Source organism: Desmodus rotundus, chromosome 8 (genome assembly GCF_022682495.2).
Source record: "Desmodus rotundus isolate HL8 chromosome 8, HLdesRot8A.1, whole genome shotgun sequence".
NCBI lineage: Eukaryota > Metazoa > Chordata > Mammalia > Chiroptera > Phyllostomidae > Desmodus > Desmodus rotundus.
In genome coordinates, this window is record NC_071394.1 from 53,192,387 (window position 1) to 53,207,713 (window position 15,327).

The 15,327-nt window shown below is 38.7% G+C and overlaps 1 protein-coding gene and 1 pseudogene across 4 annotated transcripts in view; both read right to left on the bottom strand.

The window, feature by feature from the left end:
- SPIDR (scaffold protein involved in DNA repair) overlaps positions 1-15,327 on the bottom strand; it is a 345,021-nt gene that overhangs the window by 40,183 nt on the left and 289,511 nt on the right. For all 4 annotated transcript variants that reach the window (XM_045186107.2, XM_045186106.2, XM_024578257.3 and 1 more), the window contains exon 11: positions 11,609-11,749. In XM_045186107.2, the coding sequence (XP_045042042.1) occupies positions 11,609-11,749 (141 nt within the window). The remainder of the gene's footprint in view (positions 1-11,608; positions 11,750-15,327) is intronic.
- On the bottom strand, positions 85-7,513 carry LOC112320775 (eukaryotic translation initiation factor 2A-like; annotated as a pseudogene).

Here is a 15,327-nt window from a genome sequence, read left to right on the forward strand (position 1 = left end):
GGGTTGCAGGCCAGGTCCCCATTAGGGGGCGTGCGAGAGGCAACCTTGATATTTCCCCTTCTTTCTCCCTCCCATCCCCTCTCTCTAAAAATAAATACATAAAATCTTAAAAAAAAATTCCAAATATTCCAGCACCTGAAGAAGGGCTTTCTCTTTTGGAATTTTCTCCATTTTTTTAAAGCTGTTTTCCAGCTACTACTTGTTCTTTCAGTTGGTTGATTGCTTTCAGTTTCTTCTTTTATAAAAAATTTATTTATTGAACTTATTGGGGTGACACTGGTTTGTAAAATCATACAGATTTCAAGTGTACAACTCAACAAAACACCATCTGCACACTGCATCGTGTACCCATCATCCGGAAAGCCCCTTTCCGTCCTCATTTCCCCCACTTTGTCCACCTCCACTTTAGTTTCTTGACTTTTTGGTCTGTCTCAGGTTCTCCAGAAATTGACAGAGACAGTATTCATGCTGAGCGCTGTGGGGCAGGAGTAGGTGCCAAATCTGAACTCTTGTCACTCCGTGCTTCCTGCTTTGCAGCTCTCTTAGCCTCATGCTTCCTTTGATTTTTAAGGGCTGTTTTTGATAACGGCTTATCATTTCCTGGTTGTGGTTGCACATTCTGAAGTGGTTTCTTCTAGTGAAGTTAGGAATTGGTGATTGGCTTATTTCTTAAAGTTGGGAATAGATAAGCTGTTACAGCTTGAGGTTCTTAACTGGGTATATCACTTGGAACTGCTTGGTAAGTTTTGTTGTTGTCGTTAGAAATATTCCATCTAAAAATGACTGTCAAGAAACCTGCCATAATTTTGCACTTTATGACACCTACTTGTGCAAGACAGACCCAGTATAATGCCGAATCTTGTACTCATTATTAACACATATCCTGGGAACACACGTGGCTGTTAAAATATGCTCACTCTTTGGGCACCAAGCAAAATATGTAGACTCAGAGGTTGCTGTTTTAGAAATAAGTTTATAGTTTTTAATATCCCACACTTCCATTTGTCTCCTCGGATTTCCAAATCCAGCCACTACTAATATATGTCCATGAGGTCTATAGCAGGCTGCATTATGAGGATGAGTTCCAAACTGAAACAGAGAATTACATTTCAAGCTGAAAATTGTAGCTTTGGCAGGTATAAAACCAAAAACAGCACAAAACTCGGAAGAACGAGAATTCCATACAACATCATAAAGGAGGCTACTTCTGGGTAACTGCAGTATCTCCGTTTGTTGCAATGTGGTGCAGCGTTCGTTCCCTGTAGATAGGAAGCTCTTGTCTGGTCAGCATTTGTACTAGCTACTACCAACACAGCAGTAGCCTTTTTGTTCCACAGAGTTATAACCTTATCTGCCTTAGAGAAACTTTCATTGGCTAAAGCTGCATGAGGTCCGTCAATGTAGGGGTACTGATATAAACTAACAAATGAAGGTGTATAGACAGTCCACCTTGTGTGATGAGGGTCCAGGTGTTAACACAAAATCAATTTTTTTGCAAATGCAATTTATTTGCAATTGTATTAAAATTGTTTTCAAAGAAGTGAACTTCATTGTTAACATTTCAGGTACAAATAGTTTCATCTTCATACCAAGATGGACACCAATTTTGCATTTTTGTCCTGGATGAAAGATTTCAAACATGTCTCAGTTTTTACATCATCAAGTTGCAGGTTGGCAATCCCAGAGGTGCCACCTTTAGAAGTGGTGAAAGGCCACCACACTGCCAGGACAGAGTTTTTTTGGCAAGAACTCAAGGCAAACTGCCCTTGAGAGGTCAAAGGTAGGCAGCAGTCCCTTGCTAGTGACATTGATAATATTTATTTTTTCTCTGTTGCCCCAGGCAAAAAAGTTCCCATCCTTACTAAAGATAGAGATTTTGCAATTTTCCTGATTCCTGTGGAAACACTGCTTCCTGTAAAATGTGGTGGTCCATACATCATGCCAAGTTCTTCTGATCCTCAGACTCTCAGGAGCAGCGTGGATGGTGGGTGCTATGTCGTCCCAGAAAGAGCAATATAATTTTTTTTTTACTGAACATTATTACAAGTGTACAGTGATACTTAAAAAAAATTTCTCTTTACAATATGTTCTATTATGAAAATGCACATACCCAGTAGCCTCCCTTTATATACTTTCTCAAAGACTGAGCCTGTTAGTCCTATCTAAATAATTTACATTGGCATGTCAAATAATGAAGAATAAAACACAAAATGCCCTTTACCAAGTGACTGGCTCCAAACTAATTAATAAATCGACCTGCACCACTGCATGGATGGCTTCAGGGAGAAAACTATAGTGATGGAAAGACAGTAGCACAGGAACTTTTCCACATACCACCTGGGCAGGAAGCAAAGTCAGCATCCAGTTCTGAAATTGACATTGCTGAGGGTATGTCTTATTGGTGCAGCAGCCGGCAGTAGGGAGGTTCTCATGCCCCCAGCCCCACCCCACCCCAGTCACAGAGTAACAGAAGGGAAGGGTTTATTTCTTAATCAAGCATTGGGCATGAACCACCCACCCCAAGCCTCGCAACCCCACTTCAGGATGGCATAATAGAAGCAGATTTTGCTGTAGCCATTTAAAAGTGGGATTAAAGTATTCAATATTAATGAATATTTACTTCTTCATCTGTTGAATGAATAAAATAATATTTGCTTTGACAGGTTATTTTGAGGATACAACATGTATACCCAGCATGCTGTTGCAGTTAATCTCATTTACTAGTAAGCAGATTTGAAGCTAATCAACCAAAAATGTAAGGAAGTGAATGAACAGTCTTAGATCATACATTGTCATCATGATTCGCCTAACTTGGGACTAAGACCTCAAATTTCAAAAAGTACTTTTCCTGTTAAAGAAAAATAGAAGTTATGATCTCTATTAATCTTTGATTAGAATCACTAATAAAAATAATCATCAGTTCACAGTAACAAAAACACTAAGAAATATAAAGTGATGAAGCAAACAGTAATTAGGAAAATAGACTTCATCTTCCTAAAATGTAATTATTCCAAAGAAATTTTTGTAGGGCTTACCTTCTAAAATGCTCTATGTTAAAAAAAAAAAGTCACAGACTAGATGACTAGAACCCATTATTTTATTACAAGAAGTTTCAAGGAGATACTGCAATTATGTTGTGGACAGAAAAATAAGGGGTTCCATGGAAAGTGACCTCACAGAATGCTCTGATCATAAATTCCTGGGCTGGTCATGGTGGGCAGTCCACCCCAGGCCTATAACTTTTTAGTAAAAGGTTTATCCTTGTCTTAAGAAAGTTGTCTCCATTGTTTCTGTGCATCTAGGTTAATGCACCTTTGAAATAAGCCATAATACCCACAAGAGAGCACATAATCTTGCTAACTATCCTATAATTTAATACCGACTTGCCTTCTTCCACCTACATGTAGTCTCTTTACGTTTCCTCCTTAATGTGAAATGCATAAAAGAAGCCGCAAAACTGTTAGTCTCCAGAGCATATGGGATCTTGCTCCCTGGCATATGTAGTCAATTTGGCTCAAATAAACTCTTATTAAAGTTCTCTACAGGTTTGGATGTTTCTTACATCGACAATGTTTATTATGCTTACTCAAAGATGCGTGTTACACACCTAGCAGACAGATGGTAAGTTTGCAAGTTTATCTGTAAGAAAATTGTTTAAACGATATGTTCAATATTTCCTTTAAGGAAAAGATGTTCAAATGGAAAAAGTATCTATGTGTACAAAGCTAAAAATAAAAGGCTACCATCCCAACCGTGAAAGGGAAAGGAATAACCTCAAACCTAAAGGGGCTCTTTAAGAGGTTATTTAGTGCAGTCCTTTCACTTTCAGATAAATCACGGGCCAGATCCACCAGTACCAGTAGTACAGCAAGTACTACAGTCTAGGTCTCCTGATTTGAAGTTAAGACTCTTTCCACCATCAGCAGTATCCACTTGGTTATCCTCAAAGTAGAGAACACCATAGGAGCAAAATAAGGGGGTATGGGCAGTATAGATACACAAAAATATCCTGTAAAAAGTAATGTCAAGAGGAAAATACATCAAAACACAAAATCAACATATATAATATTGGTTTGGCCAAAACGTTTGTTAGGTTTTTCTGTAAGATGGCTCTTGGAGCACTTAGTTGTCTTTAACTTCATTTGAAACAATTCTGTTAGATTGTATTGTGACAGCTGTCATATCAATATGCATTTTTAAAAAAACATTAAAATTGGTGAATTTTTGTACAGGCATTTTAATATTGAAGATGGAAGAAAATGAGCAACATTTTCGGCTATTATGCTTTGTGATTTCAAGAAAGGTAAAAAACACAACTGAAACACATACACTGCACAAATCTTCTGTGCAGGAGATTTGTGCAGTGTATGGGCTATGACTGATTGAATGTGTCAAAAATGGCTTGCAAAGTTTTGTGCTGGAGATTTCTCGCTGGACGATGCTCAAGGCCAGGTAGACCTGCTGAGGTTGATAGAGATCAAATCAACATATTAGTGGGGAACAATCAACATTATACCACGCAGGAGATAGCGGACACATTCAAAATATCCAAATCAAGTGTTGAAAATCATTTGCACCATCTTGGTTATGTTAATTGCTTTGATGTTTGGGTTCCACATAAGTTAAGCGAAAAAAGCCTTGACCGTATTTCTGCATGTGATTCTCTACTTAACTGTAATGAAAATGTTTGGTTTTTAAAACAAATTTTTGAGGGGCAATGAAAAGTGGATACTTTACAATAGTGTGGAATGGAAGAAATTGTGGGCCAAGTGAAATGAACCACCAGCAACCACACCAAAGGCCAGTCTTCATCCAAAGGTGATGTTCTATATATGGGGGGATTGGAAGGGAGTCCTCTATTATGAGCTCCTTCCGGAAACCCAAATGATTCATTCCAATAACTACTGATCCCAATTAGACCAAGTGAATGTGGTACTTGATGAAAAGCATCCGGAATTATTCAACAGAACATGCATAATCTTCCATCAGGGTAATTGCAAGACCACGTGTTTCTCTGATGACCAGGCAGAAACTGTTACAGCTTGGTTGGGGAGTTCTGATTCATCTGCGGCATTCACCAGACATAGCACCTTCGGATTTCCATTTATTTCAGTCTTTAAAAATTCTCTTAACGGAAAAAGTTTTAATTCCCTGGAAGTCTGCAAAAGACACCTGGAACAGTTCTCTGTTCCAAGAGATAAAAATTTTGTGGAAAATGGAATTATGAAGTTGCCTGAAAGATGGCAGAAGGTAGTGCGACAAAACAGTGAATAAATTGTTCAACAAAGTTATAGGTGAAAATGAAAAATGTGTCTTTATTTTTACTTAAAAACACAACGAACTCTTTGGCTAATCCAGTATTAACAACCAAGAAAAGTTGATGTCCAAGTATTAACTATCAGAAGAGGGGATACTACAATCTTGAAAAGAGTTGCTTATTTATACTTTGCGTACTGTTTTACTTTTGTTTATGTTTCCCCATACAATTGTTAGAGACCAAACCATCCCCCAAACCCTACTGTTAAAAGATAGCAGAAAGATTTAATTTGGGTTTAAAATACTAACATTAAGAAGCACTGGTAGAATGAAAACAATAAAGCCCACAGGGAAAACACAAAATGTACTTACTAAACTGATTAAGGACTTGAATTAACAGCATGGCGCTCCTCCAGCGGGAGCGTCCTCTTGTTTCTTTGCACATCTTTGCTTTCAAGACTTAGTACATTCTCTTTCAGTGCCGGGTATTCTCCTTACAGAAAAGCGGATGAACCCGCCAGGACCATTTTCATTATTTAAAATCATAAAGGAATTCTTAAGAATGTCAATGTCAAAAGGGGGTTTCCAACCACAGCAATTAGCAAAGAGATTCTGTACCTTAAACCCCAAGGGAAGTATGTGGCTCTTTGAAAGGGTGGCCTTTTTGTAAAAAGAAAATCAAAGGAAGGAAGTTACTACTGAAGTTTCTTACCCAAGGAGAGCTCTCACCACTATATATTTCCTGTTAAAGGAGCGCCTGAAATGATAACCCTAACCCAGTCCAGTCCACTTGTGTTGAACTCTTCCTAATGATTCCCTTCTACACACTTCTGTGCACTCGGGGCCACACCCAGCTGGAGGGAAGGTGAGAATCTCCACGGAAGACTGAACACCCTGATACCCACTGCCCAGAGTCAAGCCAGAGCTTGACCCCTGCCAGCTGTGTGGCCCTGTGCCAATCACCTCACCTCTGTTCCAGGCCCTCTTCTGTAAGATGGGGGTGCAAGCAGAGTCTACATACAAGAAATATGACGGTGAGCAAGAAACTGCTCCTGCCTTAGGAGACTAATGATCAGCAGGCCAGGCTGAAATACTGGCCACTAGGCATCCCCACTGATGTCAACATTTACTGATCATCTGCACCATGCAAAGGATCACCACAATGATCAAAACAAGGTCTGTGTGTCAGTAAATCGGTGTGACTCAGAGCTGGGCAGCTGGGTGAATGGCACAGGCCAGTGAGGGGGAGCCACCCCAAAGCTCCTTGTACAATTGTTCATGTTTGAATAATTACAAAAAAAATTGGGCACATTCTAACTTAAGCTTGTGGTACTACCCTTATGTGCATTAAAATGTTCCTCTCTGGTGGGAATCCCACACAGCCCTGGGCATGGGCACCGGTGTGTGACCAGCACTGTGACACTGGGTGCCCTGGTGGAGAAAGGACTGCTGCCCTGGTGGAGACGGGAGCTGCTGCAGGAGACAGAGGAGGCAGTGCCAGGAGCCTGAGTGCAGGGGCACCAAAGATGGCCTGTGAGGGAAAGGTGGGGCTTACACAAGGCCCAGGAGAAAAGCAAAGGGTTATAGGCCCAGGAAATGGAGCCTGCTAGAGTGCTGGGACCAAGGGACACAAGTATAGCAGCCAGGGATTGAGATGAGGACATCTAAGGGACTTTATTTTCCTAACCTTTGGGTTAGTTTTCGAGCATGCTAAGTTTGGCTTCTAGTAAAAAATTTATCAGTATTTTGTTTGTTACCCCAAAACAAAAACTGGTATTTAAACAATAACCATTAACTGGATCAGTCTCTAAAATGTACCCCCCTCCCAAAATGTGCATTACTGTCATCAAAACTGACCAGGCAGCAGTACTCTCCTTGTGGTCACACTTTCTCAAGAGAGGCAAAAGGTGGCTTAGACAATGGAGGCTGTCCTTCCTTTCCTCATTCTAGTTCATTGCCCAGGCCTTTCCTATTCTCTCCAGGATTCCTAAATCTTAACCCACCATTGGAGCCTTCCTCAAAGGTGGCTGTTATCAGTCCACAGCTCTGTGTACTAGGCACTTGCCTATTGGTGCCTTTCTGGGTCTCCTCCTGTGCTCTCCTGCTGACGTGTGAGCTCTTAGAGGAAGAGGTTTGTTTTATATTCTTGGCATTTGCTACAGTTACCACTGGAGCTGCCTACAGGAATAAGAAATTCAAAATCAACTGGTAACTGCTCCTTGGTTCTTCTTCCCTCAATTGCTGTAGAAGTTTCCATATCTGTAGCCCTGCCCCAATCTCTCCCTTTATGTCAAATCTATTACAGCTACAACAGTAGGATAATCTTGACTTCATTTTCATCGAAGTTTTTTTTTTAATCCTTACCCAAGGATATGCTTTTATTGATTTTAGAGAGAAAGAGGAAGTACAGCAGAGAGAAAGAGAAACAGACACTGATGGGCTGCCTTCCGTACATGACCTGACCAGGGATCAAACCTGCAACCTAGGTGTGTGCCCTGACTGGCAATCAAACCGATTAACTTTTGGTGTATGGGGACAACGCTCTAACCAACTGAGCCACCCAGCCAGGGCTCATTTTCATTTTTACTACTTCTTTTCTCTCTTAGGGTCTTAGTGACCCTAATTTTTTCTTGGATCAATGCACAATCTCTAATTATAGGGCTTACGGATTTTTCAGTTCTATCCAGCTGACTCCATACCACAGTATATTCTGGTCTAGGAGAGATCCCCAAAACCCCACATAAAGCTCAATGCTGCAGCAATAAGCCATGGGCACAGCACACAGGGGCACTGAATATTCACAGAATAAACAACTGAATTGCCCTTTTCTTCCTCTTTTGCATACATCTTTCCAAATCCTACTCTTATGTCTTCACAGGTAGCATTTTACCACTTTGAAGAGAACTTTTCCTTCTGCCAGATCAAGATGTTTAAAGCCTTTGATCTCACTCATTTCATGAAACCTGAGATCAATCAGTTAAGATCTCATCACTTAAAGCATCAACTGCTTCACTACTTGTGGCTGTCTGGTTTTCTGTTCTAAGGGATGCAATTCAAAGCCAAAGATGGTACCTACTGCTTCCTCATCATTCTCAACATTCAGGTAGAGCCCTCTGCATATAGTCACTACTGATTAAGCTCTGTAATAAAGTTCCCTCCAACACATTACTCTTAAAGGGCCATTCAAGAGAGCTAAATAACATACTACCTATAAATTAATAATATTTTAGACAGAGATTAGCAGTTTTGTTCTAATAATTTTAGACACAAATACCAGCAGGATTTTGAATGCCCTCACAAAAAAATTTTTCCAGCTGTATTTTCTATATGTATAGGGTTAACATATTTCAGGAAATTCCTCCCCCCCCCACCTAGTATAACGTTATCATATAAATATAAAAGAACATAATAACCAGCAATAAAAAGATAAAGTTATACATAGAATGACACCAACAGACTGTTACTTTTCAGCTTGTCTGACCTACTAAACTGCTGCACAGGCCACTTGAGGGGACAAAGGTTGGGAAACGCCTTAGAAGCATCGTTGAGTCAATAGCAGGGAGAGCTTTGGAGCAAAGAAAGCATGGGCGGAGCTCCACATCCCACTGAGCAAGCATGCTGAAGGGTTGTTCTGAAAATGGTAGTTTTTTCCTTTAAATCTAGGCTATTGTTTTTACTCTTCTTACTTTAACCAGTCAGTATACATACTCAACTCCAAAAATATGTCAGTGAAACGCAAACGATAGGATGGCTGTTTTCCTGCGAGCCCTCCCAAATGAGGCAGGGAGACAGGGTAGTGCTCCGAGCAGAGCGTCCAACAGCAAGTGGGTCTGTCTGAACAGCTCTGAGGCCCTCAGGACACCGCAAAGCCACGGCTGGGTGCAGTGATTTTCTGTCACTAACTGTGGACCAGATGAAAGCTGGTAGCCAAGATCTAAAAGACTCCATGATTTAGCCGAAACATACAACTATACTCCTGCAACTGGCAAAAAAGTTATTTTCTGTATTAGACATTGGGATTATATAATTATAATTAATCACTTTAGCGTGATTTTTTGGAAGTGTATTTTATTAAGGTTTATGAAAAGTATATTTTGTTAAAGTTTATGAGAGTTGCTAAGAAACACAGCAATTTGGAAAAAAAAAGAAGGGCAATTTGCGTTTACTGGGCCACCAATGGATGACTGACTGACAATGGATGACATCATTAACATGCTAACACCCAGCATTCCAAAACTATTTAATAATTTGCTTTGAAAAAATAACGCCTCCAAAAGAACAAAAAGACAATCTAAATATTTATTTGGATGACTGCATGCCAAAATAACATTAAATATATAAGATAAAGAAATCCCAAGCTAACAAAAATGATCAGATATTTAGTCACCAACTTAGAAAAGGAGTGGCTTCCAAAAGTTTGTTTGTAAATGAATTTGAACTACTCAGTGCATTTCCTATGATAATATTGTAGATAGGAGTAAAACTGTACCAACAAAAACTAGATTAAATATTATTAGGTACACATAATGATAAAAGAACATGAAATTTATAGAGCCCAAGACCCCTGAATTCCAGTCCTGGCTGTAGTATTTCCAAAAGAAGTTATATCCCGCAGTTTCCAGCAAGAAGTGTGTCTCCTGGAGCAGAGCAGTCTCTGGCCTGTAGCACACCAGGAAAGGGAACCTGACAGCTGGAGCAACACTGTCGCCCCATGGCAAGCAAGGCTGTCCCACTGTGAGGAGCCTACTGGTGTCCTGATATGCTCAGGTGAGAGGCTCATGTGCATGATTCATGTCAAGGAAGACAACTTCCTAAATTGCCCTGATGGGGTTAATGTTGTTAGGTCAATGCCAAGGCAGTGATATCTTCTACCATAACTACACTTAAGTCTTTTCAGATGCCTAAGATTCTGAGGACTAAAATGAGGCTCAGCCTTAATAAGGATACAGTTCATATGACCCACTGAAGCTTTTCACATGTCTAGTATGTTTTCCAAATATCTGGGTACCACCCTCCTGCCCCAATCTATAAGGTGATTACATTATAACACAGTTACCCTTTTATAAACAAAAGAAAGCATTTATTACAAACAAATCTACATGGATCGATAAAATAGTCTTATATCTCCCAGGGCTTATAGGGGATCTGTCTATGCAATATACAGCTTTCAAAAAACAAGCTCATGGACAGAGCTATCACTCATCTGTGCAGACATAGGAAAGACAGATGAGAGGCCCGTGGGAAAGCTGGCTATGTGTAGAGGTCAGTCAGGAGAAAAGCTCAGCAAATGCTCACAATTCAGAATGACGGCCAGAATGGTCATCATACAAACCACTGACAGATGCTATCAATAACTACTTCCAAACCAGAACGTCTCCCGCAGATACTGTTATAAGCTCAGATGTTACTATAATTAAACAAAACATTAACACTGAGTTACAGTAATACACTATTTGAGGAAAGAGAGGTTACAAGATTGAGAAAATCCCCAGTTCATGGCTTGCACTAATTCTCTATGTGACAGGAGTCAGATGATACCAGGGATGGCAGAGCCACAGTGTGGGCCACCTTTCTGTGCCGTCCCACTTCTGCCTATCCAAAACAGCATTTCAGGGTGAGGTGCCATGAAAGTTGACCCAGAACACAGCTTTAAGCTACGGAAATAAAAATATGCAACAACTTAAGAGTTTAGCTTTTAACACTTGATCTTCGCCAAAAGGCCGAGAAGCAATGAGAGTTTAGCTTTTAAGATGCCTCTCCACAAAATTTCATTTACATAAACTCACATAAAGCTGCCTTATTATTAGAGCTAGGAAAACATACAGAAAATAAATCTTTGGAGTTAAAATACACATATAACATTATAAAATCTTAATTTTAATAAAATTATGAATTGCTAAACCTGCATAATTGATTTTGTTGTCAATTATCATTCCCCACCATCTCTCATCTCCAGAAGTACTTTATGGGCTCCACCAAACCCTGGCTTTGTTTTATAGGCAAACTCTAAGATCCCATTTTATTGTCTTTAACAATAAAATTAGAGATAAAAGACTAATGAAAGAACCAGCAACCTGACTAGTGTGGCTCAGTGGGTTGGGCATTTCCCACAAAGTGAAGGGCTGCTGGTTTGATTCCCGGTCAGGGCACATGCTTGGGTTGTAGGGTTGTTGGCCTGGTCCTCAGTTGGTGTGTGTGTGAGAGGCAACCACTCAATGTTTCTCTCACACATCGGTGTTTCTCTCCTCTTTCTCCCTTCCCCTCTCTCTAAAAATAAATAAATAAAATCTAAAAAAAAGAAAAGAAAGAACCAGACTGCAGCAAACAGGATGCTATTAGAATGTGTCCTCACCTTCCTCTGGTGGCCTTCTGGAGAACTTTCATTCCCGCCAGGCTGCAGGACTTCCCTTCCAACTGTCTGTCCTTAAACATGGTGCCCTCCAAGTGCACCTCACTGAACATTCCATAGGCATCTTGTACGAGAAGGCAGACTCTACAAAAAAGCATTCACATTTGTTCTTTTAGGAGACAGTTTTTAATTCAATACAGAAATCAAGATTTCACTAGAAATCCATTGTAGTTGTCTTCCTAAATGGAGGAAGCAAGGTAAATGAAGTTGAATTCCACATGCACTTTTTTAGATTTGTACATGTGAGTGTTTGATCACTATCTGTAAAATATAGGAGACAATTCTCTTCTGCCATAAAACTAAGGCCAAATGAGGTTTAAAAGCACACAAAGAAGGTCATCATTTCAAATCAAATATATTACTGTTTCCCAGAAAGAGCATCTGCTTCCCTCGTCTCCCATAACAGCTACTATGTTTTGCTTGGACACTCAACACTGAGAAAAGCTTCAATGTAACATTGTGCTGAGAATAACAATAAGGGGATTTCTCTGAGAAGGTGCATCTTTACAGACAGATATATATATATCCCAACAGAATAAAAACCAGTGTTCCAGCTGGCAGTAAAACAAAGGCCTGGTAGATATCCACTGACATGATGAGATGCCCCCCAATTTTTAAGTTCATAGGGCTATATATGACCAAAGTTCCAGTCCTTTCACCTCATAATTCAGGTATATGTAGTCTTATTTAGCATGAAATGACACATTCTCAGAAAACACTTCCTGAAATAAAATTCAGTAAATAATACCACCAAATAAATAGTTTTGTGAGGAACAAAACTATTTTAAATAAAAGGCTATATTAAAAAGTGCATGATGGAGAAGAACAGATGACGAAGAATGAACAAAGGAAAGCTAAATCTGAAGCTATGAACATTAAACACTGCCTCGACAAAAGGGGCTGGCCTAGTAGTCTAGAATTCCTGACTAAGTCTCCCAGGTCCATAGGATCCTCATGGTTTGCAAGAGAATCTATGTGAAATAAGTAAGACATAAAAGGACAAGAACCATATAATTTCACTCATACATGGGATAGAAAACAAAGTAACAAACAAACTCATAGACACAGATAACAATAATAGTGCTTACCAGGGCAGGGGGGCAGGATAAAGAGAATAAAGGGAGTCAACTACATGGTGACGGAAGGAGACTAGACTTTGGGTGTTGAGCACGATGCAATATACAGATGATGTATTATAGAGCTGTACACTTGAAAGAAATATAAAAGGAACCAGTCAGAAATTATAAGACAACATATAAAATGAAAAATACACTAGAAAGAATTGAAAACAGTTTAGATGAAGCAGAGTATCAAATCAATGAATTGGAAGAGAAGCTAGAAAAGACCCAATCAGGAAATTAAAAAAAAAAAAAAAAGAATTAAAAAAAAAGAGAACCTATGGGACAATAAAAAGCTTAACAACATCTGCATTAGAGCGGTATCAGAAGAGAGCAAAAAATTGAGAACCTATTTGAATAAATAACGACTGAAAACTGAATCTGACCTGGTGGGAAAAACAGACACACAAGTCCAGGGAGCACAGAGTCCCAAACAAGAGAAACCCAAAGATGCCCACTCCAAGACACATCATAATTAACATGGCAAAGTTTAAAGACAAAGAGAGAATCTTAAAGGCAACAGGAGAGAAACAGTTACCTGCAAGGGAGCGCACATAAAACTGTCAGCTGATTTCTCAATGGAAACATTTCAGGCCAGAAGGGATTGGCATGAAATATTCAAAGTGATGAAAAGGACAGTCATACAATCAAGACACCTCTATCCAGCAAGGCTATGATTTAAAATGGAAATAAATAAATAAATAAATAAATAAATAAATAAATAAAAGCTTCTTAGGCAAGAAAAAGCTAAAGAAGTTCATTATCACTAAACCAGTATTATAAAAAAAGGTTAAAGGGAGTTTTTAAGAAGACAGGAAAAAAAAAGAGGAATATAATTATTAAGAACAAAATGGCAATAAGGTGAGATCATATGGTATTTTTCCCTCACTACCTGGCTTATTTCACTTAGCATAATGCTCTCCAGTTCTATCCATTCTGTCACAAAGGGTAGGAGCTCCATGTGTCTACCGTCAATTAATATTTGACAGAGGGGGGAGAAGCAGAAAATGGAGTCAAAATAGCCCATTCAACAAGTGGTATTGGGAGATCTGGACAGCTACATGTAAAAAAATGAAACTCGACCACTAGCTTACACCATACAGAAAAATAAACTCAAGATGGATAAAATATTTATATATAAGTCATGACACCATAAAAGCCCTAGAGGAGAACAGAGGCAGGAAAATCTCAGATATTCCATGCAGTATTGTTTTCATCAATATGTCCCCTAGAGCAAGGGACATAAAGGAAAGAATAAACAAATAGGACTTTATCAAAATAAAAAGCTTCTGCACAAATAAGAAAACATCAGCAAAATGAAAAGGGAACCAACTGTATGGGAAAATATATTTGCAAATGATATCTTGGACAAAGGTTTGATCTCCAATTGTCACTTTGAATGTAAATGGATTAAATTCTCCAATCAAAAAACATAGGATAGCTCAATTGGTAAGAAAACAAGACACATATATACAGGATAGGGGAAAAGTAGTTTATATTACCAGCCATCATTATCTAAAAGATAAATCATAAAAAAGGATACAAAATAATAAAATAATAAGACAAATACATAATACAATAATAAATAAATAATAATATAACAATAAACTCTGTGTTTCCCACACTCAAAACTTTAAACCTACTTTTCCCCTCTCCTTTACATGCTATGTACAATGGGACCACTTCAGAGACACACAAAGACTTAAAGGGATGAAAACAAAATTTGGTACAAATGTAAACAAAAAAAACCCTTCAGGCAGCAATACTTATATCAGACAAAACAGATTTTAAAACAAAGGCTATAATAAGAGAAAAAGAAGGACACTATATTATAAAAAGGGGGTCAATCCAACAGGAGGATATAGCCCCTGTAAAAATGTATACACCCAACACAGGAGCACCGAAATATGTAAACCAAATATGGATGGACATATGGAAGAGACTGACAATAATACACTCATAATACGGGACTTTAAGAAGTCTGAAATAATATCAAGCATCTTCTGTGGCCACAAAAGTATGAAATTTGAAATCAATTACAAAAAAAACCTGACAAACACATAAATATATGGAGGATAAATAACAAGTTACTAAACAATGAATGATTTAACATTAAAATCAGGAAGAAATCAAAAGATACCTTAAGAAAATGAATGTGAAAACACAAGAACCTAAAATCTATTGGACACAGTGAAAGCAGTCCTAAGAGGGAAATTAATAGCAACACAGGCCTATCTCAAGAAACAAGAAAAAAATTTCAAATAATCTCACCTTACACCTAAAGGAACTAAAAATAATAAACAAGCAAAGCCCAAAATGAGTAGAAGGAAGGAAATGAAGAATCAGAGCATAAATAAACAAAACAGAGTCTAAATAACAATACAAAAGATTAATAAAACCAAGAGCTGATTCTTTGAAAAGATAAGTAAGACTGACAAACCTTAAACCAGACCCATCAAGAAGAGAGAGGAGCCGAATAAATAAAAAGAAAAATGAAAGGGGAAGTGGCAACTAACACCACAGAAATAAAACAAAAGTATAGGA